Here is a 22,564-nt window from a genome sequence, read left to right as displayed (position 1 = left end):
CCGCCATTGGGACACCCACAGTGATGCCCATTGGCAACAGCCTCAAGCTGTGTGACCGAAGCCAACACTGCCTGAGGCTGGGAGCGAAGGGATGCCAACTCAGCCTGCATCCAAACACAGCAGTTGCAGTCCCTATACATGCTGAAAACTGTTGTGCAAAGAACGTCTGAACTAATCTACAGAGAGCGCAAACAAATCGACACAAAATTTAAACGGTTATTAAAATACAAGATTGCCTAGTAAATGCAGTAATGCTGCTACTTGCTCACTGCTGACACTGCTCGGCGGCGGAAGGAGACTACGCGAATTTACACTATTCAGGTACTATAACGCGATGCTACACTCTCAAATACTATAATCTTCTTCTTCAGTAGCTCTACAGCCCTTGGTGAGCCTTGGCTTCTTCAACAATCTTCCTCCACACTTCTCGGTTATTTGCTGCTCTTTTCCACCCCTGGACTCCCATATTGGTGATATCCATTATTACCTCATCGATCCATCTTCTTCTAGGTCTCCCTTTTCGCCTAACTGAATGGATCATACCTTTCATCATTTTCTTTGGAATTCTATCCTCTGCCATTCTCTCCAAGTGTCCTAGCCATCGTATTCGCTGTGATTTCACAAATTTTACTATGTCCCTGCCTTGTATTAACTCTTGTAATTCGGCATTGTAGCGTATTCTCCAGCCTTCTTCTTCCCTTATTGGCCCATAGATTTTGCGTAGTATTTTCCGCTCAATGCTTCTTAGAGCATTTTTATCGTGTTCTGTCAACGTCCATACCTCTGAGCCGTATGTGATAACTGGGCGGACTAGGGAATTATATATTAGCAGTTTAGTTTTTCTTGTAACAAGGCTATTTTTGAAAAACTGCATATTTGCAAAGTAAGCTCTGTTTCCTGCTTGTATTCTTTCTCTTACAGCCTTTCCAATACTGTTATTTGTTATTAGGGCTCCCAAGTAATTAAAAGAGGACACTCCATTGAAGCATTTCCCATTGATGTTTAGGTTTTTAGGGGTTCTTCTGGCCTCAGATTGTGACATTACCATATATTTTGTTTTGTTTTCATTTACTATGAGGCCAATTTTTAAGGCTTCTGTTTCCATTGCCCGGTATGTTTCTAGGAGTGTATTGGTATTTCTTCCTACTAAAGCAATGTCATCAGCGTATGCACATATCTGGCTAGTTTTCATAATTATGGTGCCTCTTTTGTTGATTTTATTTACTGCACTATGCAGGGCTATGTTGAATAGGACAGTGGAGAGACCATCCCCTTGCTTCACACCTTTATTAAAGTCAAAGCTATCACTTGTTCTGCGAACGACCTTTACTTTTGCTCTTGTCTCTGTCATTGTCATTCTGATTAGTCTTATTAATTTAGCACATATTCCAACTTCTTTCAGTACTCTGTATAGTTCTTGCCGATTTATGCTATCAAAGGCTTGTTTGAAATCGATGAATAAGAAATGCAGATCTATATCATATTCATAGAACTTTTCCATCATTTGCCTTATCACAAATATTTGATCAGTTGTTCCTCTGCCTGGTCGAAAGCCACACTGATATTCCCCTAGTATGCCTTCTGCACACTTCTGTATCCTTTCGTTTAATATACTTGTGAAGATCTTATAAGCTGTACTTAGGAGTGTTACACCTCTATAGTTTTCACATGCTGTTCTGTCCCCTTTCTTATAAATGGGGACTATTATTCCAATTTTCCAATTATCTGGCATAGTTTCTGTTTCCCATATATCTGATATTAGTGTGTGCAGTTCCTTTATTACAGCCTCACCACCAGTTTTTATTAATTCAGCAATTATACTGTCTTCCCCAGGGGCTCGATTGTTTTTTGACTTGTGCACAGCCTGGGAGACCTCTTGCAGTGTTGGCTTTCTTGCCTCATTGGTTTCACTGTCTACTTCCAGCTCCACTCTTCCCTCCTGTGCAGAGGTCTCTTCATCTTCTAGGCTGGTGCTTAGTGTATCTTTGAAATACTCTGACCATCTTCCCACTATCTGTTCTTCCTCCCTTATCATTTTCCCATCTTTACTGGAGCAGGCCGTTGTTTTTGGTTGGAATCTATTCTTCATTTTGCCTATGGCATGATAGAACTTATTATTTCACTCTGTTCCTTTAGTTCTTCTAGTTCTTGAAATTTCTTCTTATTCCATTCTCTTTTCTTTCTCTTGCACAGTCTGTTAGCTCTTCTCCTTAATTCTCTATATTGTTCCACATTATTTCTGGTTTCTCTCTGTAGCACTTTTGTTCTTGCCCTGTTCTTTTCCTCTATTGCTGACCTGCTGTCTTCATCAAACCACTCCTGGGTTCTTCTGTTCCTTCTTATGCCTATTATTTCCTCTGCAGCATCCTTAATGGCTTTTTCAAACCTGTTCCACCTTTCATCTACTCCTACTGTGGTCTCTTCATTGCTCAACTTTCTGCTTAGTGTTACTTGGTATTTTTTTACTTCATCAGGGATGTTCAGTTTGTCTGTATTCCATTTCATCATCTTCCCCATTCTGTTGCCCTTTATTAGTGACAGTTTCTCTCTCAAGACTGATTTTATCAAAAAGTGGTCTGAATCACAGTTTGGTCCTCTGCAGCTCCATACATCCGTAACTGACGTGGAGTGGCGTGCAATCACTAAAATATGGTCAATCTGATTGACTACTCCATTGGCTGCAGACTTCCAAGTACCGAGATGGATCCTTTTATGTGGAAAGCAGGTACTTTTAATAATCATATTATTCCTTGCTGCGAATTGGCATAGTAAGTCTCCATTCACATTGTTTTCTTCATGTAGTGAATATTTTCCAGAAACTCCATACGGATGTTCATTCCTCCCTATTTTTGCATTAAAATCTCCTATTACTAGCATCAGGTCATATTTAGGTACTGCACAGCATACTTTTTCCAAGTCTTCGTAGAACTGTTCTTTAATTATATCCTCTTTTTCCTCTGTTGGTGCATGTGCATTAACTATTGATATATTCCTAAATTTACCTTTTAGTCTGAGTCTGCACATCCTTTCATTTATAGGTTCAAATTCTAGAAGGCTTTTCCTAACTTCCCTAGTTATTATAAACCCTGTTCCAAGTTGGCCTGTTCTTTCTTCTGGTCCACTATATACCAATGAGTACTCAGGTTTATCTATCTGCCCATTCCCCCTGCCATCTTATTTCCTGTAGCCCTACAATATCATATTTGAATTTTAAAATTTCATTGGCTATTTCTTTCATTTTTCCAGGCTGAAGCATTGTCCTCACATTCCACGATGCTACTGTTAGATCCTTTATCCGTTTCCTTTGCCGGGGTCGTGATACATGTTTTCCATCCAGTTTCCGAGGCTTCTGTTGAATTTCCATAATATTCTTTTTTTACAGTATGGGGTTATTAGCCCCATGCCCAACCCCCAACCTGGGGGACCAGGATTTGTATGAGGTTTACTCCTCTAGGGAAGCTGGCTTCACTACGCCTCTAGAGCCCTCCCTGCCCTATGTTGTGGGACACACTTTGTCTGGCTCCTCTGTCGAGACCAGTCCGGCTTGGGAGACCCTGCCAGTAGCTATGCTACCACCGGTATAGCTCTCGACTTCACCGAAGCACGCAAACCCTCCCGCCCGGCACTGAAGGTGCCTACTATAAGGCGGTGTCCCCTGGGAGGGTCAAATACTATAATACGCCTGTAATTTATGAATTAAACAAAGCAAGTACCAAAAACACGCAAAGAAATTAAGATTTAAACTATGTAACAACTGAGTGAGCTAGGAGTATACGACTTGCTTCTGCAGCTGCTTATCCAACGGCGGCAGGGAGCACATCTTCCAGTTAAATCAGGAATAGCTTAAGTGCATTACTTGAAAGTAACACAGGAAAAGCTTACTTATGTAGGTGGTAGTAGTTACGGCAAAAAGTTCTTGTGTGTGAAGTTGCCATGTAGAACATCAGGTGTAAAACTGTTATCCCGAATTTTGAACTGTGTCGGAACAAAAGTGAGGCATTCATATGACTCAATAATACTGTTTTCATTTCACTACACTTATACAGATGTCTGAGTTCTGCTATGTTAACATTGCAAAGTGCTGTAGGCATGTGAAGTATTAAGCAAAACTGTCATATCGGAAGCAGAATCAAACACATTTGTTACATTACTTGATATTTTCAGGAGAAAAAGGCAATGTTGCTTCTTATTAATATAATACATTCAGAGTCACAGCTGTGTTTGACCAACCATAACTGGTGCTGAATGTGCATGTCGTCATATGATATGAACGGCTTACTTCAATAGTGGTACAAGTCCATTACCTCCACTTTTCTGTCTATAATGCTTCTGAAATTAATGATCCAAACAAACATAAATAAAGGTTCATCTCTAGCAAGAAGCCATATGCTTGAATATTTCTGGTATCTCAACTGCACATTTTTCAGTTGCTCATTTAACTTTACGACTCTGTATCTCAAAATGAAATGGAAATGCCGTGTGGCTAGGGCCTCCCGTCGGGTAGACCGTTCGCCTGGTGGAAGTCTTCCGAGTTGACGCCACTTCGGCGACTTGCGTGTCGATGGGGATGAAATGATGTAACACCCAGTCATCACGAGGCAGAGAAAATCTCTGACCCCACCGGGAATCGAACCCGGGACCCCGTGCGCGGGAAGCGAGAACGCTACCGCAAGAGCACGAGCTGCGGACATCTCAAAATGAACAAAAATGGACTTGTACCACTATTGAAATAAGCCCTTCATATGCACACACAGCACATCGATCTCGTGAGGCACAAGGCTCTCATAACGAAGTACGTACGTCGGTCAACAGATGGCACTAGGAGAAGAATGTTAACTGCGCTTCTTAGTTGCTACTTGCGACTCTCAGTTGCGACTTGTCACGGAAATCGCAGTTGGACTCGATAGCGTGTCGCAGAGATGAGCGTAGTACGTACGTTGGCCAACAGATGGCACTGTTAACTGCGCGTTTTAGTTGCTACTTGCGACTCTCAGTTGCGACTTGTCACGGAAATCGCAGTTGGACTCGATAGTGTCTCGCAGAGATGAGCGTATTACGAACGTTGGCCAACAGATGGCACTGTTATCTGCGCTTTTTAGCTGCTACTTGCGACTTCTAGCCGCGACTTGTCACTGAAATCGCAGAAAGCAGTACGGAATTCGGCCAACAAATGGCTCACGGCGTTGAATGTGAAATGCTACTTGCGACTGCTAACTGCGACTGAAATCGAAGTTAGATTTTGTAAAGTTGTTATTGTGATATCTGTGACCTCTCAATCACTGTGATTTCTAACAGATACGCCATTTCCTGCCGACCACTAGCCGGAGCAGTCCGAGCAGCGGTGGGCGGGGGAAGGTACTGCTCGCAGGCGAGTCAACTGCGCATGCGCATCAGCCCGCTGGCGACTTCCCAGATGAACCTGACGTAAGCAGCTGTGACGTCACGCTCACAGAAAGGAGTGTATTGTTACGAAGTATCACGTCGTCTTCGCTCTAACGCCTTTGACATATTTTTAGCTGTATTTTCTTGTTGTAAATGGCGCATTTCCTTTGCAACTAAAGATTTATTTTTTCCTCTCGTTTTTGTTTCATTGCTGCAGTATTATTTTCCAGTAGCGGGATACAGTAGCATTCTTTGCCAGAAAATCAGTTCCTGGCAGCCAAAATTACAAAAATTTATCTGAAAACTAAAACAATGAAAAATTCCCGGGTTCTTCCCAGATTTCCGATTGTCCTGGGTCGTATACAGCCTGTAATTTTTCAACACCCGTTCTTTGTACAAATATTTACTCCTTCTCTTCCGAACGCTTTTTTACGCGCAAGACCCCCATTTGGTACGAAATCTCCGTACATGTTTCTGAATGTAGCCACGACTGCGAAGAAAGCAATAAACACACCGTAACTTCCCACCCGAGACTACTACACTTAACTATTTCCTGTACGATGTTAATGAGCCGACGCACTGCAATCCCTCCTGATTGTTCTTCGTACGTCTCTAGCTGATATGGCCACTTGGGCAGTTCTTGCAGCAGAAAGGATAGCTATTTATATGCAAGCAGGCGATCTGTGTGTCTAATTTGGTGGTGAGAGTAGCTAAACCATTTGCAATATATTCCAAGACACCATCAGAGTACATTTATTAAAGAATGCAGTAAAACAGTCAGCATTTAAATAGGCGAAACGGTTCACCACATGAAGTTACAAAAATCGGGACGTGTGTGTGTGTGTGTGTGTGTGTGTGTGTGTCGGAGGAGTTTAAAGTTTGGCATGTGCCGAGATGAAATCTTTATCAGAGCCAAAAGGCGACACTGCAGTTGCGAAAATAACTTTTACAGTCAACGGCGAATATATACATATATTATTGAAAACAGGTTCCCGTTTATGCTGAAACACTAATTTCTCTTGTTACCCAAACATGTTTCGGCACCCCTGTGCCATCCAGAGTGAGATCTGGTTATTGTAAGCTGTAGAAAGTGAACGTATTTTATGTTTTAATTGATCTAACACAGTGAGGCATAAAGAAAGTTTTTGTTCACTTTTCTCCTTACCGAAATTTTCATATTACACAGTTCTGCACGACTATCTGTATGGTGTCCTGCAATGATTGCTTGGCATCTGCAAACCAAACGCTGGAAATATGAAATTTATCAGCAAGTTAACACATCTCTTGATTATTAAACGACTTGATTTTGGCGTATAAAAATATTTTGCTTACATATTTGTTATTAGTCAGGTTTTGTTGCGACATTCTTCTTTTGCGTTCTGAGGGCACTACACACACACACACACACACACACACACACACACACACACACACACACACACATTGTTGTATTTGCTAACACCATTGGCGTTCATTCGTTGTCGAGAGTATTTGGCGACGAATTTGACTTTTGTTTACACTATCTCTCTCTCTCTCTCTCTCTCTCTCTCTCTCCCTCCCTCTCCCTGTGTGTGTTCCTTTTATCTCTACTAATTTGCTGGTTTAATTTCTTGATCATATGAGACTTGCCACTATTTTCCTCAGGTATATGTTATTGTGTGTAGCTGCTTTGTGTGATGGTGTTTGCTTACGGATGTTCTGTTCAGTCTGTACAGTCAGAATCTGAAGATTGTGCGCCACCGGGTGACTCGACAGTTTGTGAACGGCGATGCTTCGTGGCTGTCGGTTTCCCGAATATTGTGAAGCCATGTGTGGCGTTTCTCTTTCGGACGGCGAGATTCAGAAAATTTTGTGTGTTTTCTGATTCCGATCATAGCCTGGTGTGAATGTGTGGGTGTAAGTTGTTTGTTTCGCCGTGTAGCGGTTACACACGTGACCGCCTGCTGCGCCACAGGTGGGCCCTGGCGGCCGATGCTGACTGAGGGGAAGTTCCAGGTCCGTCTCGCAGCCGAGTACTGAAAGCTGGCGGGCGCGACTCTCTCTCGCGGCCCCACGGCTGGCTCACGAGCCTCACTCCAGCCACTCACCATCACGCCGCGTGGCGAATCCGTAGCCGGCGCATGCGCGGGGAACGCCTTCTCGCTCGCCACCGCCGCTTTATTCTGCACTGTTCCCTTAGCTGCAGCGTCACATTGAAACCTGAAACCTGGAAAAATAAGTTGGTGTCGATAGGGAAAGGAACCTCACACACTCAATCCAGCCAGTTCATTTTCGACATCAACATTTTAGGAGTCTTTCACATCGCTTGACACTTTATACAAACCTCTTCTGTGCACACTGGACATGTATCTCTTCCCTCTGTGTAGCCACCAGCGATTCGCTTCAGTGTAGCACTGTTGTCACAGGAAACATCTTTTGAAAGTTAGTTGTCGTAGTGCGTTTTGTTTTTGACATCCCCACTACTCGTTCCGTCGCAGACTCAGGTGACAAAAGTTACGAAATAATGACACGCTCATATACAGATGGCGCCAGTGTGGCAAACTGTATAATTTATATCGACAGTCACGTCTACATTTGAATTAACGTAACAGCAAGTCTCTCATTAGAATCTCACCAGCAGTTGGAAGCAGTTACTCGATTTGTGGGCTAAAGTAGAGAATTTTATTTATTTTACTTTTCGTCATAGCGTGACCTCTACGAATCTGCCTGATGTGTGACTCATTCCGTGTGCAGTGTTGCCAAGTATGTGGTGTAACTCTTGCTACCAATGTGCGGTTGCAATTAAAGGCGGCAAGTATTTGCGAACTGCAGATACGCAGGTACACTCGGCGTGAGATCGGAACTGATGACACATTCTGACTGAACAACTTGTGTGCCAGTAATTTGAGTATGGTGCAGTTTATGCTGGTGTAACATAGCACCACACTTGCTGCCAGCATGTAGTTTCCAGTAATGGGGTAATGCAGTGGACTGGTTCGAACAACTAACGTTAATGCAGCTGCATGATGTGGTAGACAACCAACAATATTGCGCCATTCGTGTCTTTAAAAGAGTTTGATTGGTGAAGTTTTGAAATGCAGGCGGTCATGATAGATGTCGGCTGTGTTCTTGTAAGTTGCTTGCATATGTTGTACACCATGAGGAAGACAAGTGGTGTTTGTTAATACTGGAGTGTTTGAGTTGTTGTTTTGAGCTTTTGCAAAAACTGATCATGTAGTATTTTACAGACTAAATCGTCAAAAGAAGGGCTCCTCACGTTAGTTTACAGGTATCTCTCGTCGTTGCAGTTGTCACAGTGTTACCAGAGTTGTCATACACAGCACAAAATGGTGTGTACAAATAAATGAACAAAGGATTCATTTTTGTGTTCTTTATTTGAAAGACCAACAGATATGATGTAACTGATTGTGCTTCCTGAATGCCGTACGTCAGCCTTGTCTCAGCATATCCACCAGCTCCTGCTTTCTGTTCTGCCTGGCGAGGTCCAGGGGGGTCCTGCCGTTGCCATCCTGGGCCCCCCTGTCCGCCCCCGCCAGCAGGAGCTCAGCCGCCGCCTCTGAGTGGCCCCACAGTGCCGCCCAGTGCAGCGGCGTCCGCCCCCACAGAGCCCTGGTGTTGGGGTCAGCAGAGGCGCCGACCAGCAGCCGCACCACACCAGCGTGGCCATTGTATGCAGCCCAGTGCAGGGGCGTCCACTGCTCACAGCTGTCCCTGGCGTCGACCTCCGCGCCGGCGCCGACGAGGCAGCTGGCCGCCGCCACGTGACCCCCGCGTGCTGCCACGTGCAGGGCGGTCCGCTTGATGCTAGACTCCCTCGCCCCCACGCCCGCCCCCACCGCCAGCAACTCGCGCAGCTGCTCCGCCGCGCCCTGCCTGGCCGCCTGTATCAGCCTCCTCCCTCTCTCCTGTTGAGAGAGGCTCCTGCAAAAAACATCGACACTCTCTCACTCTACTACACACACACACACACACACACACACACACACACACACACACCGAATGAAAGAAATCGTCACAGACGCCAAACTGCGAGCAGCCCTCAATACACTTCCGCCCAGCCACGAGTTACAAATCTAGAAATCTTCCCTCTAGGATACAGATCAACCAGCGTATGACAGACACATACCAGTATCCCATTATCGAAATCTGCTGCCGCTTCCCGTTAAAAATTGGTGCACTGCATCTCATTACCAGCTGTTTTAACTTTTTCTCCTAATTCACTCTGAGGAGTCACCTCCTGTGACCTCAGCATCCTGTTGGTAACCAATCTTTGAGCTTAAGAGAAACACACCTCTAACGGTTACTTGTGTGTGGAGCAATCCCTTCCGAGACTCGAGAAGAAAACACAGGCAAGTAATCAGATGTGTAAGTACAGAAATACAACTTCCTCGTCTGTTAACAAAACGTAGGTCGCCACACGGACAATATTAGTGAAAGCGAGAGCGGTGAATATTGGATCCATTGCTGGGTTTATGTATACTGTATACCAATGTTGTCTTCATCAAAATATTTTCCACTATACGTGAATACATTTATTCCAGTGTTTGTTCCGCTGTGTCAAACAATTCTGCAAGTTTTGTTATGATACCCTGTAGTTCTCTCAGCGGTGCACTTCAAATCTCATCTGTGTATGAAAAAGACAGCCCTTTACGGTTGGTCGTAATTTTTAGGAACAAAATTTCACATCGGGTGATCGTACAGCCAAGGGCGTCACCACAGTATCGTTTGTAGCCAAACACTCACGAACACGCAACGAATTCTAAGCAGATGCGTTATCGCAGTGCAGAAATCATCAACTGTTTCGCCACAAATCTATAGTCCGCGAGACGAGTGATTGGTAGTGACAGTTCCGGCGGGCAGACGGCGCTGTTGCCGAACGTGGCTCACAGCACGCGGCGCCCTGTCTGCTACACGCATTCTTTAGCAGCAGAAATAAAAGCGAGACAAAATACAAGTCGTATTGGTACGCGTGAATTTATTTAAAGTTGATGCTTGAAATATATTAACTCGAAAACTGATAAGAGCTATTTAGTACAAGTATCTAAGATGCTGAAACATAATAAAGTTATTTGTTAAACTTCACAACTGAAATGAAAACTATTTTCGCAAGTTGTTGAACATTAGCAGTTTTGGTTTCCATTGTTAAGTATTAGCATTATTAATTTGTTCTACTACAAGTTACAAAATAATTGGTCAGTGTATTAAGAGCTATAACCTGAAGGAAGTACTCACAATATGATGATCTGGTTGTAGATCGATAGCAAACTCCCTCCTTACATTCCTGAGTACGTTGTAGTTACTGTAATGGAAAAACACCACTCACATCACTGTCAGAATCTGATTTGACATTGTCTTCCTCAGCACTACTCCAACTATCACTGCTCTCTCCCAGATGTATAATTAAATTTTCGATGCATTCTTCCACAACCCCTTCGGTTTTGGCCGCCTCTCTGATGGCACTTGCAGTGCTGTTTACAATTTTAGCCCACGTCTCGTTTGTCACTTTATTGATAGCTGCTGGAAGGAGAGTTTCCACTTCAGAGATCGTGAATTTTTTATTGTTAGCAGCAATGTAATTTTTTATCTGCGCCCACACTCCTTCAATTGCATTGAAGTGACAGTGGTATGGAGGAAGCCGAACGATTTCATGCCTGTGCCTTTTAGCAATCTCGTCAATTACATATGTTGGAAATTGGGGTTTCTTTTGTGCCACAATTTCGAGCAGTTTCGCCTTCCTTAAATCGTCTCTGAAATGTACTTTTCGCCGGTTCAACCACTGAATGATATCGTCTTTTTTTTGTTGCCAAGGTTGGTGCCTTATCGTTAACAACGGAATGATAAGGCGCATTGTCCATAACAATCACTGATGGACTTGTCAGATTCGTCATAAGCGATGTCTCGAACCACTCTTGAAATACTACACTGTTCATTTCTTCATGGTAATCTCCTGTCTTTTTTGACCGAAACATTTTCAAGCAGTTTGGCACAAAACCTTTCGATGTTCCTGCATGTAAGACAATAATACGCCCTCCTTTGCCAACAGGCACTGCCATTATCCCCTCGGGCGTTCCATCATTCCAGCCTCTACGTAAAGAATGGCTGGCATTGACCCAAGTTTCATCTAACCACTTTCGAATTCCACACCCATGATCCTACGCAGAAATCTGCACCGCCATGCAACTACATCTGTCCTTTCCATTAATATTTTGAGTCCGTTAAACAGTGAATAGCTGAAGCCTATGTCTTTCAACACTGTACGCAATGAAAATTTGCTCCCTTTAAAAAGATCGTCTTTCTGAAGCGACACCAGTAATTTAGATAGAGTGGGATGTTCCCTTCTCTTATAATAGCTGTATATATGACGACGAATAGCGTCTTTCTGAAAATCGTCCAAAGCTGTCACCTGCTTATTTCTCTGTCGCTTCTTTCCTGGTGTGTGCAGCTTTGTTGTGCCACTCTCGTCACAATCTACACTATACTGTTCTTTCCCTATCTTTACAACAGTGTTCTTACTTATTTTCAATGCTGCTGCAGTTCTCTTCACAACCTGAACAACAGGAATTAAGGGCCCACCTTTGTCCTTTTCTTTCTCAAAGTAATGCCTCACAGAGCACACGAATTCACGGGCCTGGGTGTGTAGCACACTTTTCTTCCTCCGTTTCACTTCTTGTGTTGGGCTGGTGCTACCCGCCGCACTAGACATTGTTTACAACGAAACATAAACAAAGAAACACTAGAAACAACAAAAACGAAATAAACTGCGAATTCAACTTCAGACAAACGACGAACGACCGCACCGCCTGCACGCGAGAGACACTGGTGAGTTTCATGAGCGAGCGCGACTGGGTTTCAGGGCGGCAACGTGGCCCTTGCTACCCGCTCAGTCTCTGGCTGCCTGCCTGCGGTCGCTAGGCAACGGAAAGACGCTACCGAGCTGTCAGTACCAAAGACTCGTCTCCCAGACTATAGAGGTTTTTCTTTTTTCGGATTGCGTCATGCCGCTGGCGTTGAGCTTGTAGGTTTTACTGCTTGCTGACCGTTTCACTGTGTGACAGGAATTTGTGCTGCACCAAACCGTTGACATCGAAGAAAAATTTACACCAGTCGTAAACACTTCCCGTATTGATAGTAGATTCGCGAAAAGCAAAATGTAATGTCTCTAAAGGTTGATGAATTTGACTCCGTTCGCACAGCCAAATTTAATACAAACGCGATAATCCGATTTTACATTAAACAAATAATCGCCAATTCTACTAACACACCAATAACTTTTCCAAGATGTGACAACAGACAAAATATCCCATTTTCCTGATGTACACATACTTTTCCCGCACGTTTACCATCACAACGACAAAAAAGTCGTGCGAATCTCAGTTATAAAAAAAGCAAAATGGCGAGTTCGCCGTTACTTTTGAGCACTACTCGTGTAGCAAGAATTGTTGCGTTTAAGCGGACTGCATCAAAGGAAAGGCTTAAATTCTCCAGTACAGCTGCACTATGTGTTGTTTAAAAACCGTATCGGACGGAATGTATGCGCCAATTGTGGATGAAGTTGCAGACGAACACGCATTCAGACAAACAGGAATCCGCTTTTATATTTCTGAGAGATACGGGAACGCTGACATTTGATTCCTGTTCCCGCGTTAGTGCAATTTACTCCATAATGTCGTGTTTTTGTGGACAGGGCAGTCGCTGAGCTGGGAGTGAGCGGCGCCAGGCTGTGTGGCCAGACTGGGTCGCCGGGACAGCACTGTGGAGCGGAGAGGGCGCACGACTTGACGGACACACTGTACCGCGTCCAGGGCAGAGGGCGGCCAGGGCAGGCGACGCCCCCTACCGCCTGTCGGCGACTGTCGAACACATTTCAGTATGTGCTCCAAGTATTTAAATAAAGTGTATTCCGTCTACGTACAATTGCGACTAGTTTCTAATTTCGACTTGAGACCAGGTGTTTCACCGTCAGGAAGCAAACGCGTGCCTTCAAAGAGAGACCAGGTCGAATGTTAGACTGAGCCGACAGCCGTGTCTGCAGACGCAGGCGGCTGCGGCGTGGCGCACGCGAGCTGCAGGGAGGGCCGAGCGTCGGCCGGGCTGCCCCCTGTACTCGGCTGGCTCGCCTGCAAGGGCTGCCGCCGTCTTCTCTAATGGCCGCACGGCCGCAATTGACAGACTTCGGCTGCGGAACGGCAGTCGGCGCTACATCAGGGTATTTTTAATAATGTGGCATCCAATAGATCGATATTTACTAAAATGTTGATACCGACTCTCGACATCTTGAAAAAAATGTGTGTCGGTGGACAAAATATCCAGACACTCCTGCGTATAAAAATAGCAGCTGCACATTATAAATATACTGCTGGTTGTAGAGTTGTAGAACTATCAACTTATCATTACATGTTCTGTACATCAACAACCTAACAGGGCGTGTACATGGACAAGGAAAAAAATTCACGCATTTTTCCTCGGCTTCTCGGTTAAAAATAGACTTTCTCCCGGGTCAAAATACACTTTTTCCGTGTTAAGCGACAATATACTCTTCCTCCCCACTGTAAAACTCATCACTTCTTTGATTGTTGTACCGACGTAGAATTCCCAGCACTTTAGGAAACTAAATTCAGCGCGGAAAGAAAAAAAAACGTTTTGCAAGACCTTTGATGTCGTGCATATGTTCCTATTATGGAGGTATACATTCGGATTCCCTCAAACACCGCATGTTACTTTCCGATGCATTGAAATCGAGATTGCGAAGAGCTTTTGTAAGCCAGCCATAGCTCATGTCACGTGATCTCGGCAGGTATTGACAGCACAGGACACGCGATATAGTCAGCCAATAGCAACATCACTCTTAAGTAGCGCCAAGACACAAATAATAAAAGCTCATGGTTTAAATTAATAAACACATACAATATTGGTCTCAAAGATTAATAAGCTGAAAGAGAAGCTAAGGCTCCACATACAATATTGATGATCTGTGCGCGTTTTACACTTTAATACACGTCACACTAACGTGATTGTAAAACTTTTAGTAACGACCCAAATGTCTCATCTTCTGGACTCTAAATTCCTCTAAATAGCTCGTCACCGAAGAGTTGATTTTTAAATGAGAGTCAAACGCTCTGTGATTCAATAAATTCATTGTACGTTCTCGCACATAGTTCATCTTGCGTAAAAGGAAATTTACGCTGTACGTTTTTGAAACCACCATTCTCAATATTTTCCCGCGACCTGTTAGAAATATGAGGTTCGTTTCAGCAGCTGACAGAGAGCGCCAGGTGGAAGGAGTCAGCGCGCTTGCGCAGCTACGATGACGCAGGAGGCCCTCATGTTCCTACGTGTGGAACTAAGGATCTTACATTATGTCACGAAAGAAACAAGACATCACATCTTAAGTGTGCCTTTCAGCATTTCATAGTCCTCGTAATTCGGCACATTGTTGTATCTATCTGCTGAAAGAATCTTACACTCGCATACGAGCTCTAGGTATGTTTTATATCAATTTATTGTATTTACGTGCTAGCATTTGTAATTTTGTACAAATGTCGTCCTTAGTAGCCAAGTCTTATAACCCACTGGCGAGATTATAGGATTAGATGAACAGAATGCTCTCTGGTTCGAGGCCAACAATGTATGTGATGTATGTTATGTTCTCGAGTATGCAAATTCTAGACACGCCTTGAAAGATAATGTTAGAGAAAAAGATACCTCACAGTAAAAAAAAAATTGTAGTGTAGCTGTAAGCGGCAAATTTTGTCAATGAAACCGGACTACATGTTAGTGCTAAACTCAACAATGCCTCTCACTGTTAAATTTAGTGATTGGGTGTTTGACGAAGTCTTGCTTTCCATTAGGGCGGGCGCCCAAGGGAGGACTTTTGTCGTGCAACTGTCTCGCCTTTTGCACAGAGTCTGTACAATCATATGTAAGAGCGCACACACACACACAGCGACTCCCCAGAGACAACTTTTCAGTTGCTCCGGCCGCCGACAGAAGGGCGAACCAACAAATTGGTATTCAGCATCGACCCATGCCATCAATACCACAGGAGAGATTTTTTTATAATTAAAAAAAATCTGAGCCAGAACTTTGAAGTTGTATTATTCGAATACGTTTTCCACCTGTATCTTGTTGCAGAAATGGTTTTTTTATAGAACTGTTCAGCCAACAACTCTTCCTCACATTTCTCTGGCATAACCACACATAGCAAAACATTTCATATTTCAGTGGATGTTGCTTTCACTATTTTGCAGACTGTGCTAGCACAAATAAAGTACTTGTATGGAAGATCATTTAAACTTGATCCAGTCGCTGCATACCTGAAAAGTTATGTAACTGAATAATAGTTTTCATTTATATTTCACGAAAATAAATTAACATCTACAACAATGTCAAACATTTCAATTTATTGTCTGTTTCCTAGGAACACTGGTACAACAAAGACGGAAAAATCGAAGGACATGCTCTGCAAGAGAATTGTGTGAGCAAAAATTTGCCAAGTCGGGACAAGCAGCCACGGTAAGCGTGAAAGTACAAATCAACTTGTTTCTTCTACCAACCGTAGAACTACGTGATGCAAGTGGAAATGCTGACACAGTAATAAGCAATGAGGAACCTGAGGAAACAGAACCTTCAAAGACCACGAACCTTCAAAGGCCACCCATTGTTCTATCTCCACATACCTTCTACAATCCAAAGAAGAAGTTAGGAAGAAACTTTACTCGATATACTTCGAGAGAAGAAAGAAACTGCTTCATCAATGGAAGACCCTGCAACACAATTTGCATTGTCTCTTGTAGCTACGCTGAAACCAATACCCACACACCAAATGATTGATGCACAAATTGAGGTTCTTCAGGTAATGAGACTTTTACAGATCACGTGTGTACCAAATGACACATGTGACGGTTTCAGTCGTGGCGTTCGGTGTTCTAGCTTCTTCACCCCTGCATGTGTGTTTACTGGAACATCTACGTCTGACAATTAACCTACTGCCGGAAACAGCTCCTAAACCATCCTTACTACTCCTCATGATTGAGACAGTGTAAACTCATACCCGACAAATTTTTCTGGGCCTCCACATGGATCAGAAACTATGTACGATGTCACTACATGCAACAGTGTTTATACCTGCATTCATTTTCTGCCATTTCCATCAGTTGCTTTGGACATCTTTTATACAAAATGTAATGATTCCTGTTACTAACTGGATTGCTGGAATTAATAAATATCAAGCTAAATAAAAATGTGTAATTTCATGCAACCTACCGTAACGTAACACTGAGCCTCTCTTCGGGTGGAATCACCTGTCGCATTTGTATTTCGGTAGGAGGCGCGCATTTGTATTTCGGTAGGCGATGGCAGGCCGCAGAACTGCGACTAGCTCGTCACGTGACGTTACACTCGTGCGGAACTGAAGGATTTCTCTGGGTAACATCTTAGCTGTTGAAATATTAAAGTGACTTTCTCTTCATTTAGTCTTTCAGACTTAAGTTGGCGAATCCAGTAATTCCTTTCCCGTTTTGTCCTTTGTCGAATGATAACAGCACAAACCACTGCAGTCTCAAAACAATCCCTGTCAGGAAACAGTTGCTCATCTCGTGCGAGCTCTCGAAAGCAGAAGCAACAATAAAGCAACAAAGACGAAATGGTTGCGTGATAGTAAGTCTTCCGTGTACGTCTGCCCTTAGAAAACACGGTTTGGTGAAGAGCACGTTCAAAATTTACATCAATTACTACCTCATCTTGTCCCTAAAAATGAAAATTTGAAACATGTTCCTACTCTCGAAATTATTTGACGATTACTGCGATTACACTTACCGTGTCATCAGAGTGTAGAGAAGAAATTTGCAAAAGCATCACAGTCAGACACCCAAATAGAGAAGAAATGCCGAGGCTCGAGTACAATCCAAATTCGATAAATCTGAACCAAAGAATGAAGGAAAACTTGAGCACCGACTACCACGTGAACTATTTCAATATCGATGATGATGACTACACCCGAGACGAACTGGTTAACGATATCAAATATCTCCGTGAGGCTAAGTTGTTAGCATAATTTTTTAATGGGTCCAGATCTGTTAAAATTGTTGAAAAAATTTCAGAACCTTCGGTGCCACCTGAAGGAAACCCTGGAGGGATTTTTTCTCATCTTCCACCTTCCAGCGTTTTCTCTCTCTCTCTCTCTCGATAATCCGCGACATGATGGGAGCTGCTCCTTCTTGCATCTGTCGCCCGTCTTTAACTGAGGCGGCAGAACACAGGAACAGTGGCGACTCGCTAGCCTGAGGCAGACCAGGGAGCGAGGTCAAGCATTTGCAACTTGTACATACGGTTGGTGCGGCAATGAAGCACTTTCTGAAAGCACCTACAGTCACCTTATTTCTCGCACGAAATGTAAGGTTTTTGCCAGATAGGTGCAGCTCGTCTGAAGAGACCAAACGCAAACTTCAGTTCTCTCTAATTTTCAGCTGGCATGACCGTCCCATCTGTATTTCCGTAACGAGTAAAGCAAAACACGTACTGCAGTAATCTACACGGCGGAAACCTCGGCGACATCTGTTGACGGAAGAGAGCAGCTGCTGACAACGCCGCCACATCCTGCTTCTCTTAGTGTGCCACAGATTACAATAGGGAATGCTTCGCAGCGGTTCGTGCGCACAAACAGTGTTACGAAAACTGAATTAGCAGAAACACGGATTAAAAAAATATATATTGTGTAAGAAAATTCTCAACAATACTATTAAACATGGAAGGAGCAACACTTGGTAACCATTTGGTAGAGTATTACAGTGGTTTTAGAAAGTGCAGATTTTGCTCAGAACACATTTTCAACCTACAGTCCGTAATTCATCACAGATTTACAAAGTCCAAAGATATAGTTGTAACATTTCTATATTTTAAAAATGCATTTGACTCGGTTGATAGGGAAACACTTGATAAAGTGAACACAGAATTTTTTTTTTTTTTTTTTTTTTGTTTGGATTTGGGGCGCAAAACTGCTATGGTCATTAGCGCCCGGTCCGTGACTTAGGAAACAATAAAAAGCCGGAAATGGAAACCAGCAGCAATGGGAACGAAAGTCATAAAATTTGAGAAACTAAAAGCAGAAGGAAGGCTTAAAAATCCACTACAGAAAGGGGTTGGTTGTCCCCAAAAAAAGCTTCAAATGACTGACGTCATTTCACTGGCGCTAATAAACTGGAGAACGCGGTCGGCTGAGCGCGTGTCGTCTGCTAAAATCGACGATATATCAGGCGTTAGCTGTAGACGGGAGCGTAACGGATTAAAATAGGGGCATTCAATTAAAAGGTGTCTTACCGTCCACAGCTGAGAGCAGTGGGGACAGAGTGGGGGAGGATCGCTGCTTAAAAGATGTCGATGGCTAAAAAGACAGTGCCCTATCCGAAGTCTAGTTAAAATTATCTCCTCCCGACGACGCGTTCGGCAGGAAGAGGTCCAAGCACAAGGAAGAGCTTTCACGTCCCGGAATTTATTATGGGGAAGTGTCGACCAATGCGCGTGCCATAAATGAACAACTCTGCGACATAAAACGCTCCGTAGATCGGTAAACGGAAGAGACTGAAGAGCAGGCCGAGGAAGAGAGACTGCAGCCTTGGCCACTATATCGGCCGCCTCATTCCCACAGATACCAGCGTGTCCCGGGAGCCAGAGGAACGCCACCGAGACGCCCCCCCAGGTGGAGCAAGCGCAGACAGTCCTGAATCCGGTGGACCAGAGGGTGCACAGGGTAAAGAGCTTGGAGACTGAGGAGAGAGCTGAGAGAATCTGAGCAGATTACGTACTGTATTCGCTGATGGCGGCGGATGTAGTGGACAGCCTGGAGAACAGCGTAAAGCTCCGCAGTATAAACCGAACACTGGTCGGGAAGCCGAAAGTGATTTGGGGTGTCGCCAACAATATAGGCACTCCCTACATCTAACGATGTTTTCGAGCCGTCGGTGTAAATAAATGTGGCGTCCGTCATTTGTGCACATAGAGCAGCAAATGCCCGACGGTAAACAAGTGAAGGGGTCCCATCCTTGGGAAATCGACAAAGGTCTCTGAGCAAGTCGATCCGGGGACGGAGCCAAGGCGGTGCTGTACCCGAAGTTGTCAAGATGGTTTTAGGAAAGCGGAAGGAAAGAGAATGGAGCAGTTGACGGAAGTGGACTCCCGGTGGTAGTATGGAGGAGGGGCGGCCTGCATACCCGACATCAAAGGAGGCGTCGAAAAAAATGTCATGGGCTGGATTAGCAGGCATAGAAGACAGATGGCTAGCATAACGACTCAGAAGGACTGCTCGCCGATTGGACAGCAGAGGTTCAGCAGTCTCAGCATAAAGGCTTTCCACAGGGCTGGTGTAAAATGCTCCAGACACTAAACGTAATCCACGGTGGTGGATAGAGTCGAGACGCCGAAGAATAGACGGCCGAGCAGAGGAGTAGACTATGCTTCCATAGTCCAATTTCGAGTGCACTAAGGCGCGATAGAGGCGGAGAAGGACCACTCGGTCCGCTCACCAGGAGGTAACATTCAGGACACGGAGGGTGTTGAGGGATCGCAGACAGCGAGCCGAAAGATAGGAAACGTGGGAGGACCAGCACAGTTTTCTGTCAAACATAAGACCCAAGAATTTAGCGACATCTGAAAACGGAAGGTTGACAGGTCCTAGATGTAAGGAGGGTGGAAGAAACTCCTTTCGTCGCCAAAAATTAACACAAACGGTCTTACTGGGAGAAAAACGGAAGCCGGTTTCGATGCTCCAAGAGTGGAAGAGATCGAGACATCCTTGAAGACGTTCAAGAAGGCTTGTCCGTTGAGAGCTGTAGTAGATCGCAAAATCGTCCACAAAGTGGGAGCCCGAGACATCAGGAAGGAGACAATCCATAATTGGATTTATGGCGATGGCAAACAGTACAACACTCAGCACGGAGCCCTGGGGTACCCCGTTTCCTTGGGAGAAGGTACGGGAGAGAGTAGTGTTCACCCGCACCCTAAATGTGCGCCCTGCCATAAATTCGCGAAGAGAAAGGGGCAGCCGGCCTCGAAAGCCCCAAGACAACAGTGTGCGGAGTATGCCTGTCCTCCCAACAGGTATCGTATGCTCTCTCCAGATCAAAAAATATTGCTACCGTTTGGCGTTTCCGGAGAAAATTGTTCATGATGTAAGTGGAGAGAGCAACAAGATGGTCAACTGCAGAACGATGCTTTCGGAATCCGCATTGGGCAGGTGTTAAAAGACTGCGGGATTCCAGCCACCAAGCTAAACGGTAATTCACCATACGCTCCAAAACCTTACAGACACTACTCGAGAGAGAAATGGGGCGATAGCTAGAGGGGAGATGTTTGTCCTTTCCAGGTTTCGGAACGGGAACGACGATAGCTTCCCGCCATCGTCTGGGAAAAGTACTGTCCGTCCAACTTAGATTATAAAGGTGAAGGAGGTAACGCAGACTGGTTGGTTGGTGTGGTCTTCAGTCCTGAGACTGGTTTGATGCAGCTCTCCATGATACTCTATCCTGTGCAAGCTTCTTCATCTCCCAGTACCTACTGCAACCTACATCCTTCTGAATCTGCTTAGTGTATTCATCTCTTGGTTTCCCGCTACGATTTTTACCCTCCACGCTGCCCTCCAATACTAAATTGGTGATCCCTTGATGCCTCAGAACATGTCCAACCAACCGATCCCTTCTTCTGGTCAAGTTGTGCCACAAACTCCTCTTCTCCCCAATCCTATTCAGTACCTCCTCATTAGTTATGTGATCTACCCATCTAATCTTCAGCATTCTTCTGTAGCACCACATTTCGAAAGCTTCTATTCTCTTCTTGTCCAAACTATTTACCGTCCATGTTTCACTTCCATACATGGCTACACTCCATACAAATACTTTCAGAAAAGACTTCCTGACACTTAAATCTATACTCGATGTTAACAAATTTCTCTTCTTCAGAAACGCTTTCCTTGCCATTGCCAGTCTACATTTTATATCCTCTCTACCTCGACCATCATCAGTTATTTTGCTCCCCAAATAGCAAAACTCCTTTACTCCTTTAAGTGTCTCATTTCCTAATCTAATACCCTCAACATCACCCGACTTAATTCGACTACATTCCATTATCCTCGTTTTGCTTTTGTTGATGTTCATCTTATATCCTCCCTTCAAGACACCATCCATTCAGTTTAACTGCTCTTCCAAGTCCTTTGCTGTGTCTGACAGAAGTACGTCATCGGCGAACCTCAAAGTTTTTATTTCTTCCCCATGGATTTTAATACCTACTCCGAATTTTTCTTTTGTTTCCTTTACTGCTTGCTCAATATACAGATTGAATAACATCGGGGAGAGTCTACAACCCTGTCTTACTCCCTTCCTAACCACTGCTTCCCTTTCATGTCCCTCGGCTCTTATAACTGCCATCTGGTTTCTGTACAAATTGTAAATAGCCTTTCGCTCCCTGTATTTTACCCCTGCCACCTTTAGAATTTGAAAGAGAGTATTCCAGTCAACATTGTCAAAAGCTTTCTCTAAGTCTACAAATGCTAGAAACGTAGGTTTGCCTTTCCTTAATCTTTCTTCTAAGATAAGTCGTAAGGTCAGTATTGCCTCACGTGTTCCAACATTTCTACGGAATCCAAACTGATCTTCCCCGAGGTCGGCTTCTACTAGTTTTTCCATTCGTCTGTAAACAATTCGTGTTAGTATTTTGCAGCTGTGGCTTATTAAACTGATAGTTCGGTAATTTTCACGTTTGTCAACACCTGCTTACTTTGGGATTGGAATTATTATATTCTTCTTGAAGTCTGAGGGTATTTCGCCTGTTTCATACATCGCAGACTATGGGTTGATAAATGCAGCAACATTTGGACATGGATACCATCCGGTCCTCGGGCAGAGGAGCGAGAAGAAGAGAGGGCATGTTGGAGTTCCCGCATGGAGAAAACAGTATTGTAGCTTTCGTGATATTGAGAGGAGAAAGCAAGATGTCGCACTTCCGCTGCACGTTTCTTCGGGAGAAACGCTGGTGGGTAATTTGAAGAGCTCTAAATCTCAGCAAAGTGCTGACCCAATGAGTTAGAAATTGCGACGGGGTCCACTAAGGTATCATGCGCGACAATGAGCCCAGAGACCGGGAAGAAACTAGGCGCGTCTGAGAACCGTCGAAGCCGACTCCAAACTTCCGAGGAGGA

General features: G+C 44.2%; 1 protein-coding gene across 1 annotated transcript in view; it reads right to left on the bottom strand.

Moving 5' to 3' along the window:
* Positions 1-8,810: 8,810 nt before the first annotated feature.
* The window catches only part of LOC124719879 (poly [ADP-ribose] polymerase tankyrase-1-like), a 107,097-nt gene continuing 93,343 nt past the window's right edge, over positions 8,811-22,564 (bottom strand). Inside the window, exon 5 of the mRNA XM_047245060.1 lies at positions 8,811-9,303. Within this exon, the coding sequence (XP_047101016.1) occupies positions 8,811-9,303 (493 nt within the window). The remainder of the gene's footprint in view (positions 9,304-22,564) is intronic.

This window comes from Schistocerca piceifrons, chromosome 11 (assembly GCF_021461385.2).
Source record: "Schistocerca piceifrons isolate TAMUIC-IGC-003096 chromosome 11, iqSchPice1.1, whole genome shotgun sequence".
Lineage (NCBI taxonomy): Eukaryota > Metazoa > Arthropoda > Insecta > Orthoptera > Acrididae > Schistocerca > Schistocerca piceifrons.
This window is presented reverse-complemented; position numbering and strand designations above follow the sequence as displayed.